At 58.1% G+C, this 17,972-nt stretch overlaps 2 protein-coding genes across 2 annotated transcripts; both read left to right on the top strand.

The window, feature by feature from the left end:
- The first annotated feature begins 147 nt into the window (after positions 1–147).
- Positions 148–13,408, top strand: Slc44a4 (solute carrier family 44 member 4). The gene is made up of 21 exons (XM_087210345.1): positions 148–258; positions 1,901–1,949; positions 2,799–2,872; positions 2,956–3,034; positions 4,416–4,515; positions 4,594–4,719; positions 4,859–4,919; positions 6,495–6,585; positions 6,670–6,753; positions 7,185–7,423; positions 7,511–7,610; positions 8,202–8,297; positions 8,412–8,517; positions 10,911–11,164; positions 11,260–11,354; positions 11,439–11,542; positions 11,622–11,695; positions 12,236–12,306; positions 12,406–12,500; positions 12,579–12,663; positions 13,164–13,408. Exons 1-21 carry the CDS (start codon positions 225–227, stop codon positions 13,283–13,285), a joined length of 2,139 nt encoding a protein of 712 aa, XP_087066471.1. The 5' UTR covers positions 148–224; the 3' UTR covers positions 13,286–13,408.
- Positions 13,409–13,888: 480 nt separating this feature from the next.
- Positions 13,889–17,828, top strand: Neu1 (neuraminidase 1). Its single transcript, XM_004846953.4, has 6 exons — positions 13,889–14,132; positions 14,274–14,466; positions 15,424–15,686; positions 16,481–16,663; positions 16,832–17,054; positions 17,128–17,828. Exons 1-6 carry the CDS (start codon positions 14,025–14,027, stop codon positions 17,352–17,354), a joined length of 1,197 nt encoding a protein of 398 aa, XP_004847010.1. The 5' UTR covers positions 13,889–14,024; the 3' UTR covers positions 17,355–17,828.
- Positions 17,829–17,972: the final 144 nt, after the last annotated feature.

The following is a 17,972-nucleotide window of genomic DNA, read 5'->3' as shown; positions in this document are numbered from 1 at the left end:
AACTCTGAAGGGCTTTCCAGTCGGAGCTTGCCGGCCCTTCCTGCCGCAAACCATGCGGCCCCCAGCTCCTGGTGCAGCTGCCCCAGGGGCTGCAGCAGTGGAGTTCAGAAGGAGGAACTGGAGAGAGGAGCGGGGCCATGGGGTGGGGCTGTGGGGCGGGGCCGGGCGCAGGTGAGCACCAGGGCTCCAGGGCTCCCGGCTCCAGTCACTCTGGAGACTGAGCCATGGGGGGAAAGCCGAGTGAGGACGGGGCCTACGGTGAGGCTGGGCACCCGGGCCGGAGGGTGGGAGGCCCGTCTCTGTGGGGGCCAAGCTGGTCCAGGAGCGGAGATGGGCGATCCTGGGTCCCTGAGGGCAGAGCCCTCCAAACCTGATGGAGGACGCAGAGCCCAGGTCCTGGGAGGAGCTGCCTCGGCCTGGGCCTTGGCTGGGGAGCCTTTGTGGGCTGAAGCAAGGGTTGGGGTGTGCTTCAGGCTTTGGGGCTGGGGTCCCTGTGAGGGGAGGAAGTAGGCGAGATTTTCAGGCCAGGGGGACTGTGGGTCCCTGAGGGCAGAGCCTGGCAAACAAAGCCTGGCTGGAAGGTGGGAGAGGGGGTTTCCGCTGGAGAAAGACCTGCGGCTGGCCGGCTGGCTGCAGTGTCATAGCTGCGAGGGCCAGGGCTGGGCTTGGGGGGAGTGGGAGGGGTCCTGCCCAGCCTTGGGCTGTGGGAGGCTGCGGCAGGGGAGGTGAGGGCTGCAGGGTGGCCCTGTGCACTGAGGAGGGGAGCTGTGGGCGACCCGCTGCGCTCCCACCATGAGGAATGGCAGGAGAGGGTCTCGGGTGGCTGGGAGGAGCTGGAGGCCAGCCATGTCTGGGGTCTCGGTACTTGGAGGAATGGGCTGGGCCTCCTGGGGCTCCTGCCATGGTGAGGCCTGAAGGAAGAGGGAGCAGGAAGCCCATTTCCAGAACCTGTGGGGAGAGGGTGGAGGCTGTGCCAGGGCCCGAGGCACAGCGGTGGGAGAGGAACTGGGGGCACCCAGGACCCCCCAGCAGTGAGGTCCCCTGGGGCTGGCGGGGAGCGAGCTCTGAAGGACAGGAAGGACTGGACAGGAGCATTTTCCAGAAGACTTCCCGGAGTAGCTGTGGGTCAATCATTGACCTCCTGCCCGTAAGGGCTATGGCCAGAGTCCACGCTCCCTGGGGGAGTGGATCTCGCTCCTTCGGAGAATGAGGCCCAGCCCTGGGCCCTCCCTCAAGGTGCCCACACAGGACCCTGGTACCTGGCCCCACCTCCGCTGTGTGTGTACCCAGGGAGGACCAGGAACAGGACGTGGCCTCCTCCGCCGCAGCTCGCAGCTCGGGTGTCACTGACTGGCCTCCCCAAACTTGGCTGTGGTTTGGAGACAAAGGTCCCTTTGAGTGGGGTCCATCGGGGCTCTCTCCCTGCCTCTGCCCTGTGGTGGCTGACACCTTGGCTCCAGGTTCTTGGCCCTTGGCCTGGGAGAGTGTGGGAGCAGCACCTGGGGCGGCCTCGAGCAGTGGCTGTGCCTCCCCCATGCCAGTGACCCAGAGCAGGGCATGGGGTAGGAGGAGGAGGCAGGGCCAGGGCAGGAGCCCGGAGACAGAGTCCTACATCCGGCTGCAGGGGCCTGGGGAGAAACAGGCCAGGCTGTGGGCCAGGAACCCCGGCCCCCTCCCAGGCCGGCAGCCTTGAGTGCCAGCTGGAAACCCAGAAAGGCCCCTACCTGCCCGCCTGCCTCCGGGGAGACTTCATGGCTGGATCCCAGTGGTCCTGCTTCCTAGTTCCCTCTTCTGCCGTCTGGCCCTGGGCAGGTTCCTGGGACCAGGGGGGCACCCGGGAGGGACATGCTGCGGGGTAAGGGAGAGTTCAGTGCCTCTTTCTCCTCCTCATGCCCCTCAGGGAAACCGGCCCAATATGACCCCTCCTTTCGAGGCCCCATCAAAAACAGGTGCGTTCTGGGCACTCCCCTGGCGGGGAGGATCCTGTTTTTCCTTTGTATTTGCTGAAATATTAGTAAGGAACTTAGCTCTGGCACAGTGGCACACACCTATAATCTCAGCATCTGGGAGGCTGAAGCTGGAGGATCTCAAGCCTGAACACATAGTGAGACTCTTATCTCAGGAGGAAAAAAATTTAGAAAAATCCCTGCCCGAGGAGAATGGTAGCCTGCAGCATTTGTTGTGTCTGCTCCTGGGGCTGGAGACTTTCTGTTTATGGCCTTGAGCACTGGCTACACAGGTGTGTATTTGGGGAAACTCACCCAGCCGGGCACAAACTTGAGCTGTGCTGGGAACTGAATGCTAAGCACACGCGCTGCCAGGCTGAGCTGAGCTGTGCTTCTGTGCTGCCCCTCAGAAGAAAGATATCCACCCAGAAAACGGGCTTTGTTGTGGTGGTGGCGGTGACAGCCGCAGCACATCTCAGCCCTCTTTATTTGTTTTTTTAATTTTGAGACAAGGTCTCGCTGAGTCGCTAAGTTGTCCAGGCTGAGTTTGAACTTGCTATCCTCCTGCCTCAGCCTCCCAGAGTGGCAGGATTCCAGGCTGTCGCGCTATGCCAGGCTCAGAAAAAAGGTGGGTTTTTTGGTACCAGGGATTGAACTCAGGACCTTGCGCTTGCCAGGCAGGTGGCGGAACCACTGAGCGAAATCCCTCCCCCCACCAAGGTTCTTTTTTTCAAATCAACAACAAAGACCACGCTGAGACCCACTCTCAGTGCTCGCAGCTCTACCCTCCGCCCTCCACACTGGGCCCCACGCTCCCCATCCTCCCAGCTCAGGCTCCCACTCCTCTCCCAGGGGCTGCACCGACGTCATCTGCTGCCTGCTCTTCCTGGTCTTCATTTTGGGCTACATCGCGGTGGGCATCGTGGGTGAGTTTCCAGCCACCTGGAGCAGGGGCCATGGGTGAGCCCCCCCATCCTCCTGTGACGCATCTGTGTGTCGCTGTCCCCAGCCTGGGTGTATGGAGACCCCCGGCAGGTCCTCTACCCCCGGAACTCCACGGGAGCCTACTGTGGCGTGGGGGAGAACAGGTGAGCACTGCACCCCATTCGGGATCCCCCGCCCGTGCCCCCCACCCCCTGAGCCACCCACGCTGGCAGAGCTGTACCCCTCGCTGTCAGGTAGCTGGAGCACCCCGAGATCTCGGTTCAGGAACTGCTATTTACATCCCCAGCTGGGCTAAATTTTGGTTGCATGGCCTTGGACAACTTCCTCAGGGTCCTGGAGCTTTGATTTCCTGCACAGGGATGGTTCAGAAGTGTGGCCATCAAGCCCCACATGCAGGAAATGTTTAATAAAACCCTGTCACATTTATAGAGCATTTACTGTGTTCCAGGCAGGCACTGCACTTTACACACAGACTCTTCAAAGCTTCATGAGATCTGGGTGTGGTGGCTCACACCTGCAATCCCAGCACTGTGGCAGTAGGAGGCAGGAGGGCTGCACATTCTGGCCCAGCCTGGGCAGTTTATCAATCTAATGAGACCCTTTCTCCAAAATAAACCAAAAAATCACGAGGCATGGTGGCACAGGCCTGTAATCCCAGCACTGAGGCTGGATTAAGGCTAAGGCAGGATTGCCTCGAGTTCGAGGCCAGCCAGGGCTACGTAGTAAGTTCAAGTCCAGCCTGAACTCCATAGCGAGGCCCTGTCTCAAACACACACACACACACACACACACACACACACACACAATAAAAGGGACTTGGAATGTAGTTCAATGTTCAATCCTCAGTAAAAAATAAAATGAAAACTAAAATCTCATTAGGTCGATACTATCTTTTTTTTCCTTAGTACTGGGGATTGAACCCAGGATCTTTGCACTGAGCTATTTCCCCAGCCCTTGTTTTGTTTGTTTTTTGAGACCGGGTCTCCCATGCAGTCCAGGCCAGCCTGGAACTTGTGAAGATCCTCCTGCCTCAGCCTCTCTAGTGCTGGGAGTACTGGCCTGGATCACCATGCCCAGCTACATCCCCAGCCCTTTTTAAACAGCTTTTAGTGTTAAGACAGAGTTGCTAAGTCACCCAGACTGGGCTGGAGCTTTCTATCCTCCTGCCTCAGTCTCCCAGAGTGCTGGAATGACAGGTGTGCGCCAGCACGCCCGGCAGAAACCACTGTCCTTCTCTACTGGCTGAGGTGGAGCCAGGACTGTCCAGTGACATGTGCTCCATCGTAAGGCTGGGAGGAGGGACCTGGGCTCCGTAACTGACACTTTTAGCCGCTCCTTGGTTCACCGTGCAGTGTGGTTGGTGTGGGGAGTCACGCAGGGAGCCCCTCACCTCCCCAGACGAGCTGGGTCAGAAGCTGGACGGGACTCGTCCAGGCCGCACGGGGTCCACTACACTCAGCGAGCGACCTAGTCACCCCCTCACCACCTTGCCTCGGCCCTGACTCGTGCACACTCTCCCTGCAGGGACAAACCCTATGTCCTGTACTTCAACATCCTCAGCTGCATCCTGGGCACCAACATCATCTCAGCCGTGCAGGGCAGCCTGCAGTGCCCCACGCCCCAGGTTAGAGCCAAGCCCTGACCCTGCCTCTCCTGCCCCGGGCTGCAGGGCTCGGCCCCTCAGCGTGTTCTCGGCCCCCAGGTGTGCGTGGCCTCCTGCCCAGTGGCCCCATGGGCCGTGGGAACAAACCAATTCTCCATGATGGTTGGCGAGGTCTTCTACAAGGAGAACAAGAGTGTGTGCCTGCCGGGAGTCCCCTCGGACATGGTGAGCGAGCGGCGACCTCGCTGTAACCCAGGAGGGGGCCGGGGCCGGGAGAAGATCGCTGAGCCCCGCGGAGGTGGAGGGTTGTGGGGACCGCATACCCCTCATCCTGTTCTCTGCCTGTGTCCCCTCCCCACCCTAGAAAGTGCTGGAAAGCCTGCAGCAGGAGCTGTGCCCCAGCTTCCTCCTCCCCTCCAACCCAGGTAAGAGGCCGCCCTCCTCAGACACCATCTCCTCCCGAGCTATCCTCGGGGGAAGCCAGGCCCGGAGAGGAAAGCTGGACAGCTCGCCGTGGTAAAACCAGGGTGGGGGCCAGGTCTTCCTTCCTTTCTCAAATGCTGGACCCTGTGGTCAGAGCATCAGCACTTGTGCCTGGCGTGGTGGTGCACACCTGTGAGCCCAGCACTCGGGAGGCTGAGGCAGGAGGATCGCTGGGAGTTAGGCCAGCCTGGGCTGCACAGTGGGTCCAAGGCTGGCCGGGACAACATAGTGAGGCCCTATCTCAGAAAAAGACAAAAAACAAAACAGAGAAAGAATATTAGCGCCTTAGCCCAGGCACTAGGGGCAGATGCAGGGCACATTTAAGCTGCTCCCTGCTTGAGCCTACATTTTAGTGTTCTAGGTGGAAACCAGAGATATTCACAAAGAAAATGCGTCAAAATCCTATGAAAACTTACAGGAGAGAATCTGACTGGGTGACAGGATCATATTGACCATTTTGCTGTATACTCTTCTTTCCAATTGTTTTTTTGTTTTGGTTTGGTTTGGTTTGGTTTTTTTGAAAGAGTCTTGCTGTGTAGCCCAGGCTGGCCTTGAATTAACAGCAATCCTCCTGCCTCATCTTCCCAGTGCTGGGATTACACGCCTGTGCTGCCAAGCCTGGCTCTTCTTTGCAATTATAATTGGGAGTGTGTGTGTGTGTGTGTGTGTGCGCGCGCGCGCACGTTCAACCCCAGGGCCTCACGCGTGCTAGTACCCTACGCTTGAGCTACACCCTAGCCTGTAATGTTTTAAATAGAAAACATTTTTTAAATTATACATGAGAAAAAAACACACCCAGGTTTTTTTTGGTACTGGGGATCGAACTTTGGACCTTACGCTTGTGAGGAAGGCAGTGGAACCACTGAGCTAAATCCCCGCCCCATACTTGTATTGTTCTTATAATGAAAACTGGGTGTGAGGGCTGGGGATTTAGCTCAGTGGTTCCTCCCCCTGCCTCCAAAGCTAAGGTCCTGAGTTGGATTGCTGGTACCAAAAAAAAAAAAAAAGAACAATACAAGTATGTCAAATGAGTGCTCCAAAGTCCGGCAGATCTGGGTTTAAGTTCCAGCAGGGCAGTCTCGGGCCAATCCTGCAGCCTCTCTGACCCTGGTCTCCTCACCTCCAGAACACAATGACAACCCCACCTCGGAGCGCTTCGAGGGTGGCAGCAAACAGCTGCATGGGCCCCACAACTAGAGGACAGGCTGGGGCAACGGCCTGGATGACAGGCCAGCATGGAGGGCCGGGCTCAGGAGGCTGGGCTGCGGCCACAGGGCCTGGAAGCCCTTCCAGAGAGCCGGGCTAGGAGTCCAGCCAGTAGCAGAGCCCCTAGAGCCTCTACTTCGAGTCCTGCTTGGCCATGCCCCGCTCCCTGCCCCTGCCCAGGGTGATGGAGGGTTGGGGCAGGTCGGCCAGAAACCCTGGATAGGGGGGAGGAATGTGGTCCAGATCCAGGCAGAGCAGGGGGAGGCTTTGGGGCTCCGGGCTCCCACCCACGGCCCCTGCTCTCCCCACAGTTCTGGGGCGCTGCTTCCCTTCTCCTGACGTGAACTTCACACTGCCCCAGGTCCCAGAGATCAACAACACCTCCATCTCCCAAGCTGTCAGGTAGGCAGACGTGGCCTCCCTGTCCGCCATCTGTCTGTCTGAACCTCTCCCCGCTCGGCCCCTCTGACCCGTCCCTCCCCACAGCGGCCTTGTCGATGGCCTCAATGCCCGAGACATCTCTGTGAAGATCTTTGAAGACTTTGCCCGATCCTGGTATTGGATTCTCGTGTGAGTCACCCGATGGCCCCCTTCACCCTTCCTCTCTCCCCTCCCTGACCTGTCCCCCAGCCCCAGGTCGGAAACAGAGGCGGTAGACAAAGGAGGAGGAGCTGGAGCTCAAAGCAGTTCCCAAAGCCAGGCACGGTGGTGCAGGCCTGTAATGCCAGCACTCGGGAGGCCGAGGCAGGAGGATGACAGGTTGGGGGCCAACCTGGGCAGCTGAGCAAGACCCTGTCTTACAATTTTAAAAAAGGGCGTGGGGATGTGGCTCAGTGCAAAGGCCTTGATTCAATCCCCAGTATAAATAAATAAATCAACCCCAGGGTTTTTAGGCAAAGGGCATCTAGACAGGGACATCAGGTTGCAGGAGGAAAGGCAGTGGGACCCTGAGAGGAAATGACTTAGGGGCAGGTGACCTCTCCGCTGTCCCTTGCCCACAGTGCCCTGGGCGTGGCCCTGGTCCTGAGCCTGCTGTTCATCCTGCTTCTGCGCCTGGTGGCCGGGCCGCTGGTGCTGGTGCTGATCGTCGGGGTGCTGGGCGTGCTGGCCTATGGCATCTACCACTGCTGGGAGCGGTACCGGCTGCTGCGGGACAGCAGGGGGCCCTCCCTCTCCCAGGTGGGCTTCACCATCCACCTCAGCACCTACCAGAGCGTCAAGGAGACCTGGCTGGCCGCCCGTGAGTGCCCTGCCCACCCTCCACCGCGGCCCCTCACCGAGCCCCGGGGCTGCAGTCGGCCTGACCTGGCGGGCACTGTCCCCGCAGTGATCATCCTGGCCGTGCTCGAAGCCATCTTGCTCCTCCTGCTCCTCTTCCTGCGGCAGCGGATCCGCATCGCCATCGCGCTGCTCACAGAAGCCAGCAAGTCAGCCCCTGTGTGGGAGGCCGCGGGGCGCAGGGCGGGGAGGTGCGGGGAGCCCAGGGAGAACAGCCAGGTGAGGGCCGCGCCCAGTGGTACAAACTCTGGGAAGCTAAGGCGGGGGATAAGTTTGAGTCTAGCTTGGGCAACCTAGGGAGAAGACCCTGTCTCAAACTAAAATATTTTAAGCGGGGTGGTGATATAGCTCAGTGCAAAGGCCCTGGGTTCAATCCTCAGGGCCAAAAACCAAAACTAAAATACCTGCTGGGTGACAGTGTCCCAGAGCCATGGTTTCCCCATGTGCAGATGAGTGTGGTGGCAGCTCCTAAAGGGTTGCAGAGAGAGGATGACAGGAAGTGGTGCCTGCGAGTGCCCCCCCCCCCTGGGCCAGCTCAGTGGCTGCTGGGTAGAAATCAGGAGTCAGGCAGCACCCCCCAGGAATTGGCAAATCTTGGGGATGCAGATCCTCCCGCACCAGGCCCTGGGGGTGATGTGGGAGATAAATCAGCCTGGCCAGGGCAGGGGCAGCCTCCCCGGCCCCACAGGGGACAGGACGCTGCCGCCGGGCATGCTGGGCACCAGCCTTGTCTCCTGCAGGGCCGTGGGACACATGATGTCAACCATGCTCTACCCGCTGCTCACCTTCGTCCTCCTGGTCATCTGCGTCGCCTACTGGGTCACCACTGCTCTGTATCCTTCGTCCACGGGGTCCCCTTCCCCCAGAGCCGGAGGGTGCAGGGCAGGCCCTGCCCCCAGGGGTGGCCACAGAGACAGCGTGACTGAGCTCTCCTTGACCCCCACTGGGTACCTGGCCACATCCGGGCAACCCCAGTACGCCTACTGGGTGTCCAACGCCAGCGCGCCAGACTGCAAGGCGGAGCTAGAGCTAGTGAATCAGTCCTGTGACCCCATGGTGAGTAGAGGGCGGGTGGGCGTGGAGGAGACTTGGTAGTCCTGGGGGACCTCAGACCCCTGCTGTGAGAGGTGCCTGAGGCCTGGGAGGGCTGGAGCTCCCACTAGGTCCCTGCACAAGGAGCAGCTGGAAGGGAGGGTGAGGGTGAAGCCGGCCCAGGCCTGGGCACCAGGACTTTCCTCCACCCAGGCCACCATCAGTTAAGGGGTGTCAGCCTCGGGCCCTGCTCTGTAAATGGGGTAATTATCCCAGAGGCTAAATGGCTTCCGTACACAAAGTACTCAGTGCCATATGTGGCATCTGATAGGAGCCACTGTGATCCAATCAGCCATTCCTTTGGAACAAGGCCCTGAGCCACCAGTAGGGAGAGCTCCTGGGGACCGGAGGGAGGCGCTGCTGTCCCAGGACGAGCAGCACTCACTAGAGTGCTGGGCATTCACAGTCCTCAAAGCTATCTTGTCCCGTGTCACCTCATCTGAGCAGGGTCCAGGGACCATGTTTGAAGCCAGCCTGGGCTACACAGTGAGTTCAAGACCAGCCTGAACTACAAAGCAAGACCCTGTCTCAAAAACAAAACAAATAAACAATCGGGGTGTGGGGACACAGGCCTGTAATCCCAGCACTGAGGAGGCTGAGGCAGGAGGATCACTGTGAGTTCAAGGCCAGCCTGGGCTACATAGTGAGTTCAAGACCAGCCTGAACTACAAAGCAAGACCCTGTCTCAAAAACAAAACAAATAAACAATCGGGGTGTGGGGACACAGGCCTGTAATCCCAGCACTGAGGAGGCTGAGGCAGGAGGATCACTGTGAGTTCAAGGCCAGCCTGGGCTACATAGTGAGTTCAAGGCCAGCCTGGACTGCCTAGTGAGACTCTTCCCCAAACAAACAAACAAAATCAATCACCTACAGTGACTTACAAAATAGAAAGTTTTTTATTATAAAATGTGTCAGTTTCAGAAATTATCAAGATTTTGGGGATCACATTTGCTGAACTGGTTTAGGGTTTTTTTTGGGGGGAGGGGGCAGGTTGGTACCGGGAATCAAACTCAAGGCCTCACGCTTTCGAGGCAGGCGGCAGAACCACTGAGCTACATCCCCGGCCCTGGTTTAGTGTTTATTTGTGCATTTTTAGTTTTCATTATGGACATTTCCAAACCTGTGCAACAGTAGATAACAATGGAGTGTTTTGGGTTTTGATTGTTTTCAGCAGTGTAACCCCCAGATCTTGAGCAAGCTTGGTGAGTTCTACCAAGGAGCCAAATCCCTGGGGGTTCAACACCTGGGTGTTTGCAGCCAGCCTTTGAGGGACTTTTAAATACAAACTGTGGACATCATGCCATTGCACATGTAAACATGTCAGGATGAATTTCACCAACAACTTTGAAAAATCATAGCCGGCTGGGTGAGGAGCAGGTCCCAGGAGCCCGTGTGGTGACACAGGCCTATAATCCGAGCACTCTGGGAGGCTGAGGCAGAAAAATCCTTAAGTTTGAGCTCAACCTAGACAATTTAGGGAGACCCTGTCAGAAAATAAACACTTTGTAAAAGGGTTGGGGATGAAGCTGTGTGCTACGAGGGGACAGAAAAGCATAACTAGGGGTGTTGTAGCTCAGAGGTAGAGCGCTTGCCTGGGTATACAGAAGGCCACAGGTTTGATTCTCAGCAACAGACACACACACGCACCCATGCATGCACACGCACAGCAAAACCACTGTGCCATTGTCACAGGCAACAAAATAATTCCCTAATTTCATCAAATACCCAGTCTATTCAGTTTTGGAGCATGCACACGCATGTGTGTGTGCCTGTGTGGTTTTTGTCTCTTTGTTGTTTTTTTTGTTTTGTTTTGTTTTTTGGGTTTTGTTTTGTACCGGGGATTGTGTTTTGTTTTGTTTTTGAGACAGGAAGGGCCGGGGATTTAGCTCAGTGGTTCTGACGCCTGCCTCACAAGCGCAAGGACCCGAGTTCGATCCCCAGTAACCCCCCCAAAAAAGGTAAGAATTGTTTTTGAGACAGGATCTCACTTCAGTGTAGTTCAGACTGGCCTTGAACTCACTATGTAGCCCAGGCCAGCCTCCAACTCAGACCCTCCTCCCTCTGCCTCCTGAGTGCTGGGATTATGGGTGTGCACACCACCTCCAGGCTGGAAAGTGTTTTGAAGTGGCTGAGGGTGCCCTGGGGAGGGCCAATGACCTCCACACACGTAGTCAGGCTTCCAGGAAGCCCCAGATCTCTTGTGCCTGTCAGACACAAGAATGCTAAATACACTTATACAGTAGATGAACAGGAACGGGCTCCCCCAGCCCAGAGAGGCTGGCAGGTGGAGCTCAGGGGTCCCCATGAGGTCTCAGAAGCTGGGCCTGAGCCTATGCCACCCTCCCTGCCATCCCAGGCCCAGCCCAAGAACTCCTCGTGCCCGGGGCTGATGTGCGTCTTCCAGGGCTACTCGTCCACAGGCCCCGGCCAGCGGACCCTCTTCAACCTGCAAGTCTATGGTGTCCTGGGGCTCTTCTGGACCATTAACTGGGTGCTGGCCCTGGGCCAGTGCGTCCTGGCCGGGGCCTTTGCCTCCTTCTACTGGGCCTTCCACAAGCCCCAGGACATCCCCACCTTCCCCCTGAGCGCAGCCTTCATCCGCACCCTGCGGTGAGCGGGGGTGGGGGTGGGGACACCGGCCTGCGATGTGAGCGGTGACATTGGGGATCCCAGAGCCCAGTCTGACGACCTAACGCCCTCTGCAGCTACCACACGGGCTCCCTGGCATTTGGGGCCCTCATCCTGACCCTCGTGCAGATAGCCCGGTTGGTGCTGGAGTACATGGACCACAAGTTGAGAGGTGGGCCGGGCGGGCGGACTGCACTGGGGACCCTGGGCAGGGGAGCCGGAGGCCGGGGACCAAGCTCGGGCTTCCCTATCCCAGGAGCCCAGAACGCTTTGGCCCGCTGCATCGTGTGCTGCTTCAAGTGCTGCCTCTGGTGTCTGGAAAAGTTCATCAAGTTCCTGAACCGCAACGCGTACATCATGGTGAGCTGTGCGTGCGTGCGCATGAGCCCCCCGCTCCGGCGCTGGCCGGCTCCCCACGGGGCTCTGACTTTGCCCACAGATCGCCATCTATGGGAAGAATTTCTGTGTCTCGGCCAAAAATGCCTTCATGCTGCTCATGCGGAACGTCCTCAGGTCAGGCCGTCCACACCCCTGCGGACCCCTCCTCAGATTTCCCACCCAAAGCGAACCTGCTATGCCCAGAGGAGCTCTGAACTCGCTTTAATGCTCTACTGTCATTGTCTGGAAATGTGAACAATAGGCACTTCAAACCTGCCCCTGCCAATTTTGTTTGTATATTTTTGTTGGTACCGGGGATCAAACCCAGGGCCTTTGCACTGAGCTGCATCTCCAGCCCTTCTTTATTTGCAAACAGGGTCTCTAGGCTGAGGATTTAGCTCAGGGGCACCGTGCCTGCCTTGCCTGCCTCGCAAGTGCAAGGTCCTGAGTTCGACCCCTGGTACCAACAACAACAACAGCAATAAAACCTTACGCCTGTGAACAGGTTCTCACTCGTCACTAAATTACCAAGAATCGAACTTGTGAGCCTCCTGCCTCAGTCTGCCTAAGTGCTGGGGTTCCAGGCCTGCAACACCCACCCAGCTGTCCTGCAAGTTCTGCTCCCTGCACCTCCTCCGAGCATCTGACCCCCAACCTCTCCCAACTTCCCCACAGGGTGGTTGTCCTGGATAAAGTCACAGACCTGCTGCTGTTTTTCGGGAAGCTGCTGGTGGTCGGAGGCGTGGGTAAGGGGCAAGACCAGTCCTTACAGGTTAGAGGGGGGCTGCCGAGGGGCCCAGGGGTGAGGTCGGAGGACCAGTCCTGACCTTTCAGCTCTCCCACAGGCGTCCTGTCCTTCTTTTTCTTCTCCGGTCGCATCAAGGGGCTGGGTAAGGACTTTGAGAGCCCTGACCTCAACTATTACTGGCTTCCCATCATGGTGAGTGACTCCTCTCTCTGCCTCGGCCCCCACTCCCCAAAGGAAGCCAGCGGCTCCCGCCAGCCTTCTCTCTTGCAGACCACCATCATGGGGGCCTACGTCATCGCCAGCGGCTTCTTCAGCGTTTTCGGCATGTGTGTGGACACACTCTTCCTGTGTTTCCGTGAGTGACCACCCCCCCCCACCCCCCCGCTGCTCCCGGCCACCTCAAGGTTCTCGTTCAGGCCTTTTCCGTTTGCGTTTGCGGAGACTCCGGGTTGTAGAGACACCACTTTGTAAGCTAAGGGAGCCAGAGAGAGGTCATCTGACTGCCTAAGGCCAGGGGGTGGGGGCAGGGAGGGAGGAAACCTAGAGACTTCCCAGCAGGTGGCTGTAGTGAGGGGATTTGCTTTCCGCCCGCGCTCCTCTGCGGCACTCCGGTTTGGTGCCTGCCCGGGTGCCTGTGTCCGGGGCCGACCCGGTCCTCGAGCACGCGGAGCACGTGGTCAGCCTCTGACCCACAGAGCCAACGCCTTTTTCTGTTACCTTTATTATTATCACTCTGTGAAATACGGTGTGATCGGCCCGCTTCCCACGAGGAAACTGCGACGACACCTCCCGAGGGTGCAGCGGGAGGGGACGTCTTCCGGGGCGGGGCCGCTGACCCTCTCCGTTGCCGCGCAGTGGAGGACCTGGAGCGGAACGACGGCTCCCTGCACCGGCCCTACTACATGTCCAAGAATCTGCTGAAGATTCTGGGCAAGAAGAACCAGGGGCCCCCCGGGGACAAGAAGGGGAAGAAGTGAGACGAGACCCCGCCGACCCAGGCCTGCGCCCCGACTGTACAGACGCCTCGCCACACTTTGCCTTACAGATGCCAAGTGTATAGTAATTTTAATAAAAATTAAAGACCGCTATTTTTGTTTTCTCAATAAGTCTGGGTTTTTATTGCCTTGACACGCCTGTATTACCCCCAACACCGCGCGCCGGCCTCTTTAAAACCGGCCCGCCCCGTGACGCACCCCAGACGTCGCGACCAATCGAAAGGCTCACCGGAATGAGTCCGCCTTTTCTTTCTTTTCTTTTTTTTTTGAGACAGAGTCTCGATACATAGTTCGGCCTGGCCTTGAACTCACTATGTAGCCCAGGCTGACCGAACTCGTCGAAATCCTCCTGCCTCAGCATCCCAAGTGCTGGGATTACAGGTGTGCTCCCCACACCCAGCAAATCCGCCTTCTTCACGCCCACAGCCAATAGATTCTGCCATTAGGGTCACGCGCTCCGGAGTTTCACAGAGGGCCAATCAGAAGGGCGTGCTCTGAGACCTGGGGGCGGGCGGGCTACGTCACACGGGGGAAGACGAATCAGAGTCGCGGAAGCAAGGCGCGGGGGGAGGGGGCGTCCGGTGTGGGGCGGGCCGGGAGTCGACCTGGGGCGGTTTAAAGGGCCGGGTCAGCTGACCGTCCCCAGACCCGGTTTCGTCTGCCGCGGGAAAAGGGTAGGAGCGGCCGTCTGTGCGCTGTGGGCGGGCCTTGCGGACCCGACATGCCGGGCTCCTGGGAAGGCGCCAGGGCCCGCGCGCTGGCCGCGGTCTTCTCGCTGCTCCTGTCCCTGGTGGGGCTGGGGGCGAGGGCTGCGGATGACTTCAGCCAGGTGAGCCCGCGCGGCCACTCCCCGCCCCCGGGCCTCCCCGCTGCCTTCGAGCCGCCCCTTTCGGGATCCGGGACCGCGGGCCTGGATCGGAGCCGCCGCCCCGGTCCTCCAGCCCGTCGAGCCCTCGCTCCTGCCGCGCAGGTGCAGCCGCTGGTTACCATGGAGCAGCTGCTGTGGCTGAGCGGCAGGCAGATCGGCGCCGTGGACACCTTCCGCATCCCGCTGATCGCAGCCACCCCTCGGGGCACCCTGCTCGCCTTCGCCGAGGCCAGGAAGATGTCTGCGTCCGACGAGGGCGCCAAGTTCATCGCCCTGCGGAGGTCCACCGACCAGGGTATGCAGGTGCCTGGGATGGAAGAGCCAGTCTGGGTCTGATGCAGGGACCCTCATCAGCCCAGGGGCCTAAGGTCGTGCAAAGCGTTGGTCGCAAAATGAATTGAGTGTAGAATGCACGTTACAATATTCAGAACAAAGAAATGGTCAGAGGAAACTTCAATTTGATGATTTTGCTGTTATTTGCATCACTCGTGCATGCAGTGCTGTGATATGTAACAGAACATACGACCCCAGTGCTGTGCATACAGCGCGAAATCACAGTACGGAGCTGCAGACGAAGCCCCTGTAATCCGCACTGCCGCTCACATTCCTGGGCCGGAGTCCTCTCATGAACCAGATCGGTCACTACACGGGACATCTGTATGGCCCTGAACAGAACAGCTAAACCCTTCCTTGCGCAGAACTTGTGTTCTATGGGTAGGAGATAGACAGTAAGCATAATTTAAGGCTTTCTTTCTTTCTTTCTTTCTTTCTTTCTTTTTGGGTACGGGGGATCAAACTCAGGACCTTGCTTCTGCAAGGCAGGTGGTGGAACCACTGAGCTGAATCCCCGGCCTGTTAAGGTTTGTTTTTATGTAGGAGAAGGTGATTGAACAATGAAGAAAAATAAAACAGGGCAAGAGGTATGGGGAGTGCTAGTGTTTGGTCGCAGCTCTAAATAGGTGACATCTGAGCAGAGGCTGGGAGGAGGTGACCGTGAACCGAGAGAAGGGGTGACCCAGGCTGACAGCAAGGCCATGCAAAGCCCTGACAAAGGGACGGGATTTGGAAAACTCACATGGTTGGAGGGAGCGAGGGATCCGTAGCAGTAAGATGGGGAGGGAAGGAGGGCAGGGCTTCCAGGGCCCTGGAATGCCATGAGGCCTGGGGTCCCTAAGGAGAGGCAGGGAGTTACCAAGGAGCAGAAGGAAGCGCAGTCCAGAGGGCTCATTCTGCACGCTTCCCTGTTTCCCAGGCAGCACGTGGTCCTCCACAGCGTTCATTGTGGATGACGGCGAGGTCTCTGATGGGCTGAACCTGGGGGCAGTGGTGAGCGATGTGGAGACGGGAGTCGTGTTTCTCTTCTACACACTCTGTGCCCACAAGTTCCGCTGCCAGGTGGCTTCCACCATGCTGGTGTGGAGCAAGAATGACGGCGTTTCCTGGAGCCCACCCCGGAACCTCTCCGTGGACATTGGCACCGAGATGTTTGCCCCTGGACCAGGCTCTGGCATTCAGGTCTCTGTCTGGGCCATTGGGAGTCTGGGCAGGGCCCGGAAATAAGTCTCTGTCCAGAGGGAAGACCCTGGGAAGTCAAATTTCCTGTTTGGGGTGGGATTCCTTGGAAGGAAGGGATATCCTGGAAGAACACCCTACCTGGGGAAGAGGGAACTTTGCTGCGGGCCCCGGAAGTCCCACAAGGCTGCTGCAGGTACCTTCATGCAGAGCAGGAAAGGGCCCTTCCTTTGGGCGGACTCGAGCCTGTAGCGCAGCATCCACCTGGATGAGTGAGCTCAGGTGGGCTTTATGGTGCCGGGACTCATCAGTCTAGCAGGGCATCTTCAGTGTTGCAAAGAACTTCTGGAAAAAAGCTCCTTAGGGCCGGGGATTTATTTAGCTCAGTGGTTCCGGCGCTTGCCTTGTAAGCACTAGGTCCAGAGTTGAATCTCCAGTACCAAAACGAAACAAAACAAAAAAAGCTCCTTAAGTCAGGTGGTCTATGTTTATGGGATTCTTCTGAGACCATCAGTGAAAACAGACCTGATCTGGTCTATAATCTGAGTGGTCTGGGAGGCTGAGGCAGGAGAATGACAAGTTCAAGCCCAGCCTGAGCAATTTAGGGTCTTACCTCAAAATAAAAAATGAAAAAGGGTTTGAGGCTGGGGCTCAGTGCAAAGACCCTGGGTTCAACCAGCAAAAGAAAAAGAACTGTAAGGGGTCAGATGGGTCCCCTCACACTTGGGGTTGGGGGCCTCCCTGCCCCTGGGCCCTCGCAGTGTCCCCCTCTGTGACACTCAGCTCCCCTCCCACAGAAAAAGTGGGAGCCACGGAAGGGCCGGCTCATCGTGTGTGGCCACGGGACGCTGGAGCGGGATGGTGTCTTCTGTCTCCTCAGTGACGACCACGGTGAAACCTGGCGCTATGGGAGGGGCATCAGCGGCATCCCCTACGGCCAGCCCAAGCTGGAAAATGACTTCAACCCTGACGAGTGCCAGGTCAGGAGCCCCTGGCGTGTTCCCCACCCCTTCCACCTGCCCTGTCCCCCAGAGCCTACCCACCCGGCTCTGACTGCCAGCTCTGCCCCCTGCCTTGCTCCCTTCAGCCACCAGGCATTTACCCTGCACCCTCCTTGATCCCCCTGAGCCCCTGTTCTCTCCCCTCAGCCCTACGAGCTTCCCGATGGCTCGGTCATTATCAATGCCCGGAACCAAAACAACTACCACTGCCACTGCCGGATCATCATCCGAAGCTATGACGCCTGCGACACCCTGAGGCCCCGGGACGTGACCTTTGACCATGAGCTCGTGGACCCTGTGGTGGCCGCGGGAGCCATAGCCACCAGCTCTGGAATTATCTTCTTCTCCAATCCAGCCCACCCCGAGTTCCGTGAGTGCCTAGGGTCTCGTGGGGCAGCCCGTACTCTGGACACGGCCCGCCCTGACCCTGTCCCTCTCTCCAGGAGTGAACCTGACCCTGCGCTGGAGCTTCAGCAATGGGACCTCGTGGCAGAAAGAGAAGGTCCAGCTGTGGCCAGGGCCCAGCGGCTACTCGTCCCTGACCGCCCTGGAGAGCAGCATGGGTGGAGAGAACAAGGACCCCCAGCTCTACGTGCTCTACGAGAAAGGCCTGACCCGCTACACGGAGAGCATCTGCATGGCCAAAATCAGTGTTTATGGGACGCTCTGAGCCAGGGGATGTGTGGATCCTAGCCCTTAGGCCCCAGGCTCTCCAGAGGGTCAGCTGCAGATGCCTAAGGGACAATGCCAACTTCCTTTGGACGCTAGGGTTTTGCAATATCAACTTCTCTTTGCCAGAGAAATTATTCCGTTAGGATGAAAAGGACAGTTTCCTCTCCCAGACGGAAGCGCTGCCCGCAGCTGAGTGCTTCCACTCTGCACCCCTCCCAGGATGGGCCAGCCCTCTCTGGACCCTCTGCGGCAGGGCTGAGTGGAACTGAATAACTGTGAACTCAGGGACTGAGGAACCCCAGGCTCCTCTTAGGTGTAGGGGGAAGACACCAGCTTTGGATCGGGTTGGTGGAAGTCGGTGCAGGGCAAGATTTTTGGTTTCAGGGTGAGGAACTAGGTGCAGTACCCTCAATTATTTATGGATCAAAATGTTTATAACGTGAAAGTTTTTATTGAAGGAGAATGAACGCTTGCAGTCTCTGTGGTTCTGTCCGTGCACATCTTCCTGTCTTTTCATTGTATACGCTCATGAGGCTGGGAATGAGACTTGGGGAGGGAGCAGGCATGCTTACTGCTTGGAAAAGTCTGAGTTCCGCAACTATATGACAAAGTAGCA

Source organism: Heterocephalus glaber, unplaced genomic scaffold (genome assembly GCF_053883595.1).
Source record: "Heterocephalus glaber isolate CG9 unplaced genomic scaffold, H.glaber_assembly_v1.0 deba00001141, whole genome shotgun sequence".
Taxonomy (NCBI): Eukaryota; Metazoa; Chordata; class Mammalia; order Rodentia; family Bathyergidae; genus Heterocephalus; species Heterocephalus glaber.
The sequence above is the reverse complement of the archived record's forward strand: the minus strand, read 5'-3'. Positions and strand labels throughout refer to the sequence as shown.

Coding starts and splice junctions, on each gene's coding strand:
- Slc44a4 (XM_087210345.1), top strand. CDS start 225: ATGGGGGGAAAGCCGAGTGAGGACGGGGCCTACG. Junction 259..1,900: donor GAGTGAGGACGGGGCCTACG/GTGAGGCTGGGC, acceptor CATGCCCCTCAG/GGAAACCGGCCCAATATGAC. Junction 12,501..12,578: donor ATTACTGGCTTCCCATCATG/GTGAGTGACTCC, acceptor TCTCTCTTGCAG/ACCACCATCATGGGGGCCTA.
- Neu1 (XM_004846953.4), top strand. CDS start 14,025: ATGCCGGGCTCCTGGGAAGGCGCCAGGGCCCGCGCGCTGGCCGCGGTC. Junction 14,133..14,273: donor CTGCGGATGACTTCAGCCAG/GTGAGCCCGCGC, acceptor CCTGCCGCGCAG/GTGCAGCCGCTGGTTACCAT. Junction 15,687..16,480: donor GACCAGGCTCTGGCATTCAG/GTCTCTGTCTGG, acceptor CCCCTCCCACAG/AAAAAGTGGGAGCCACGGAA.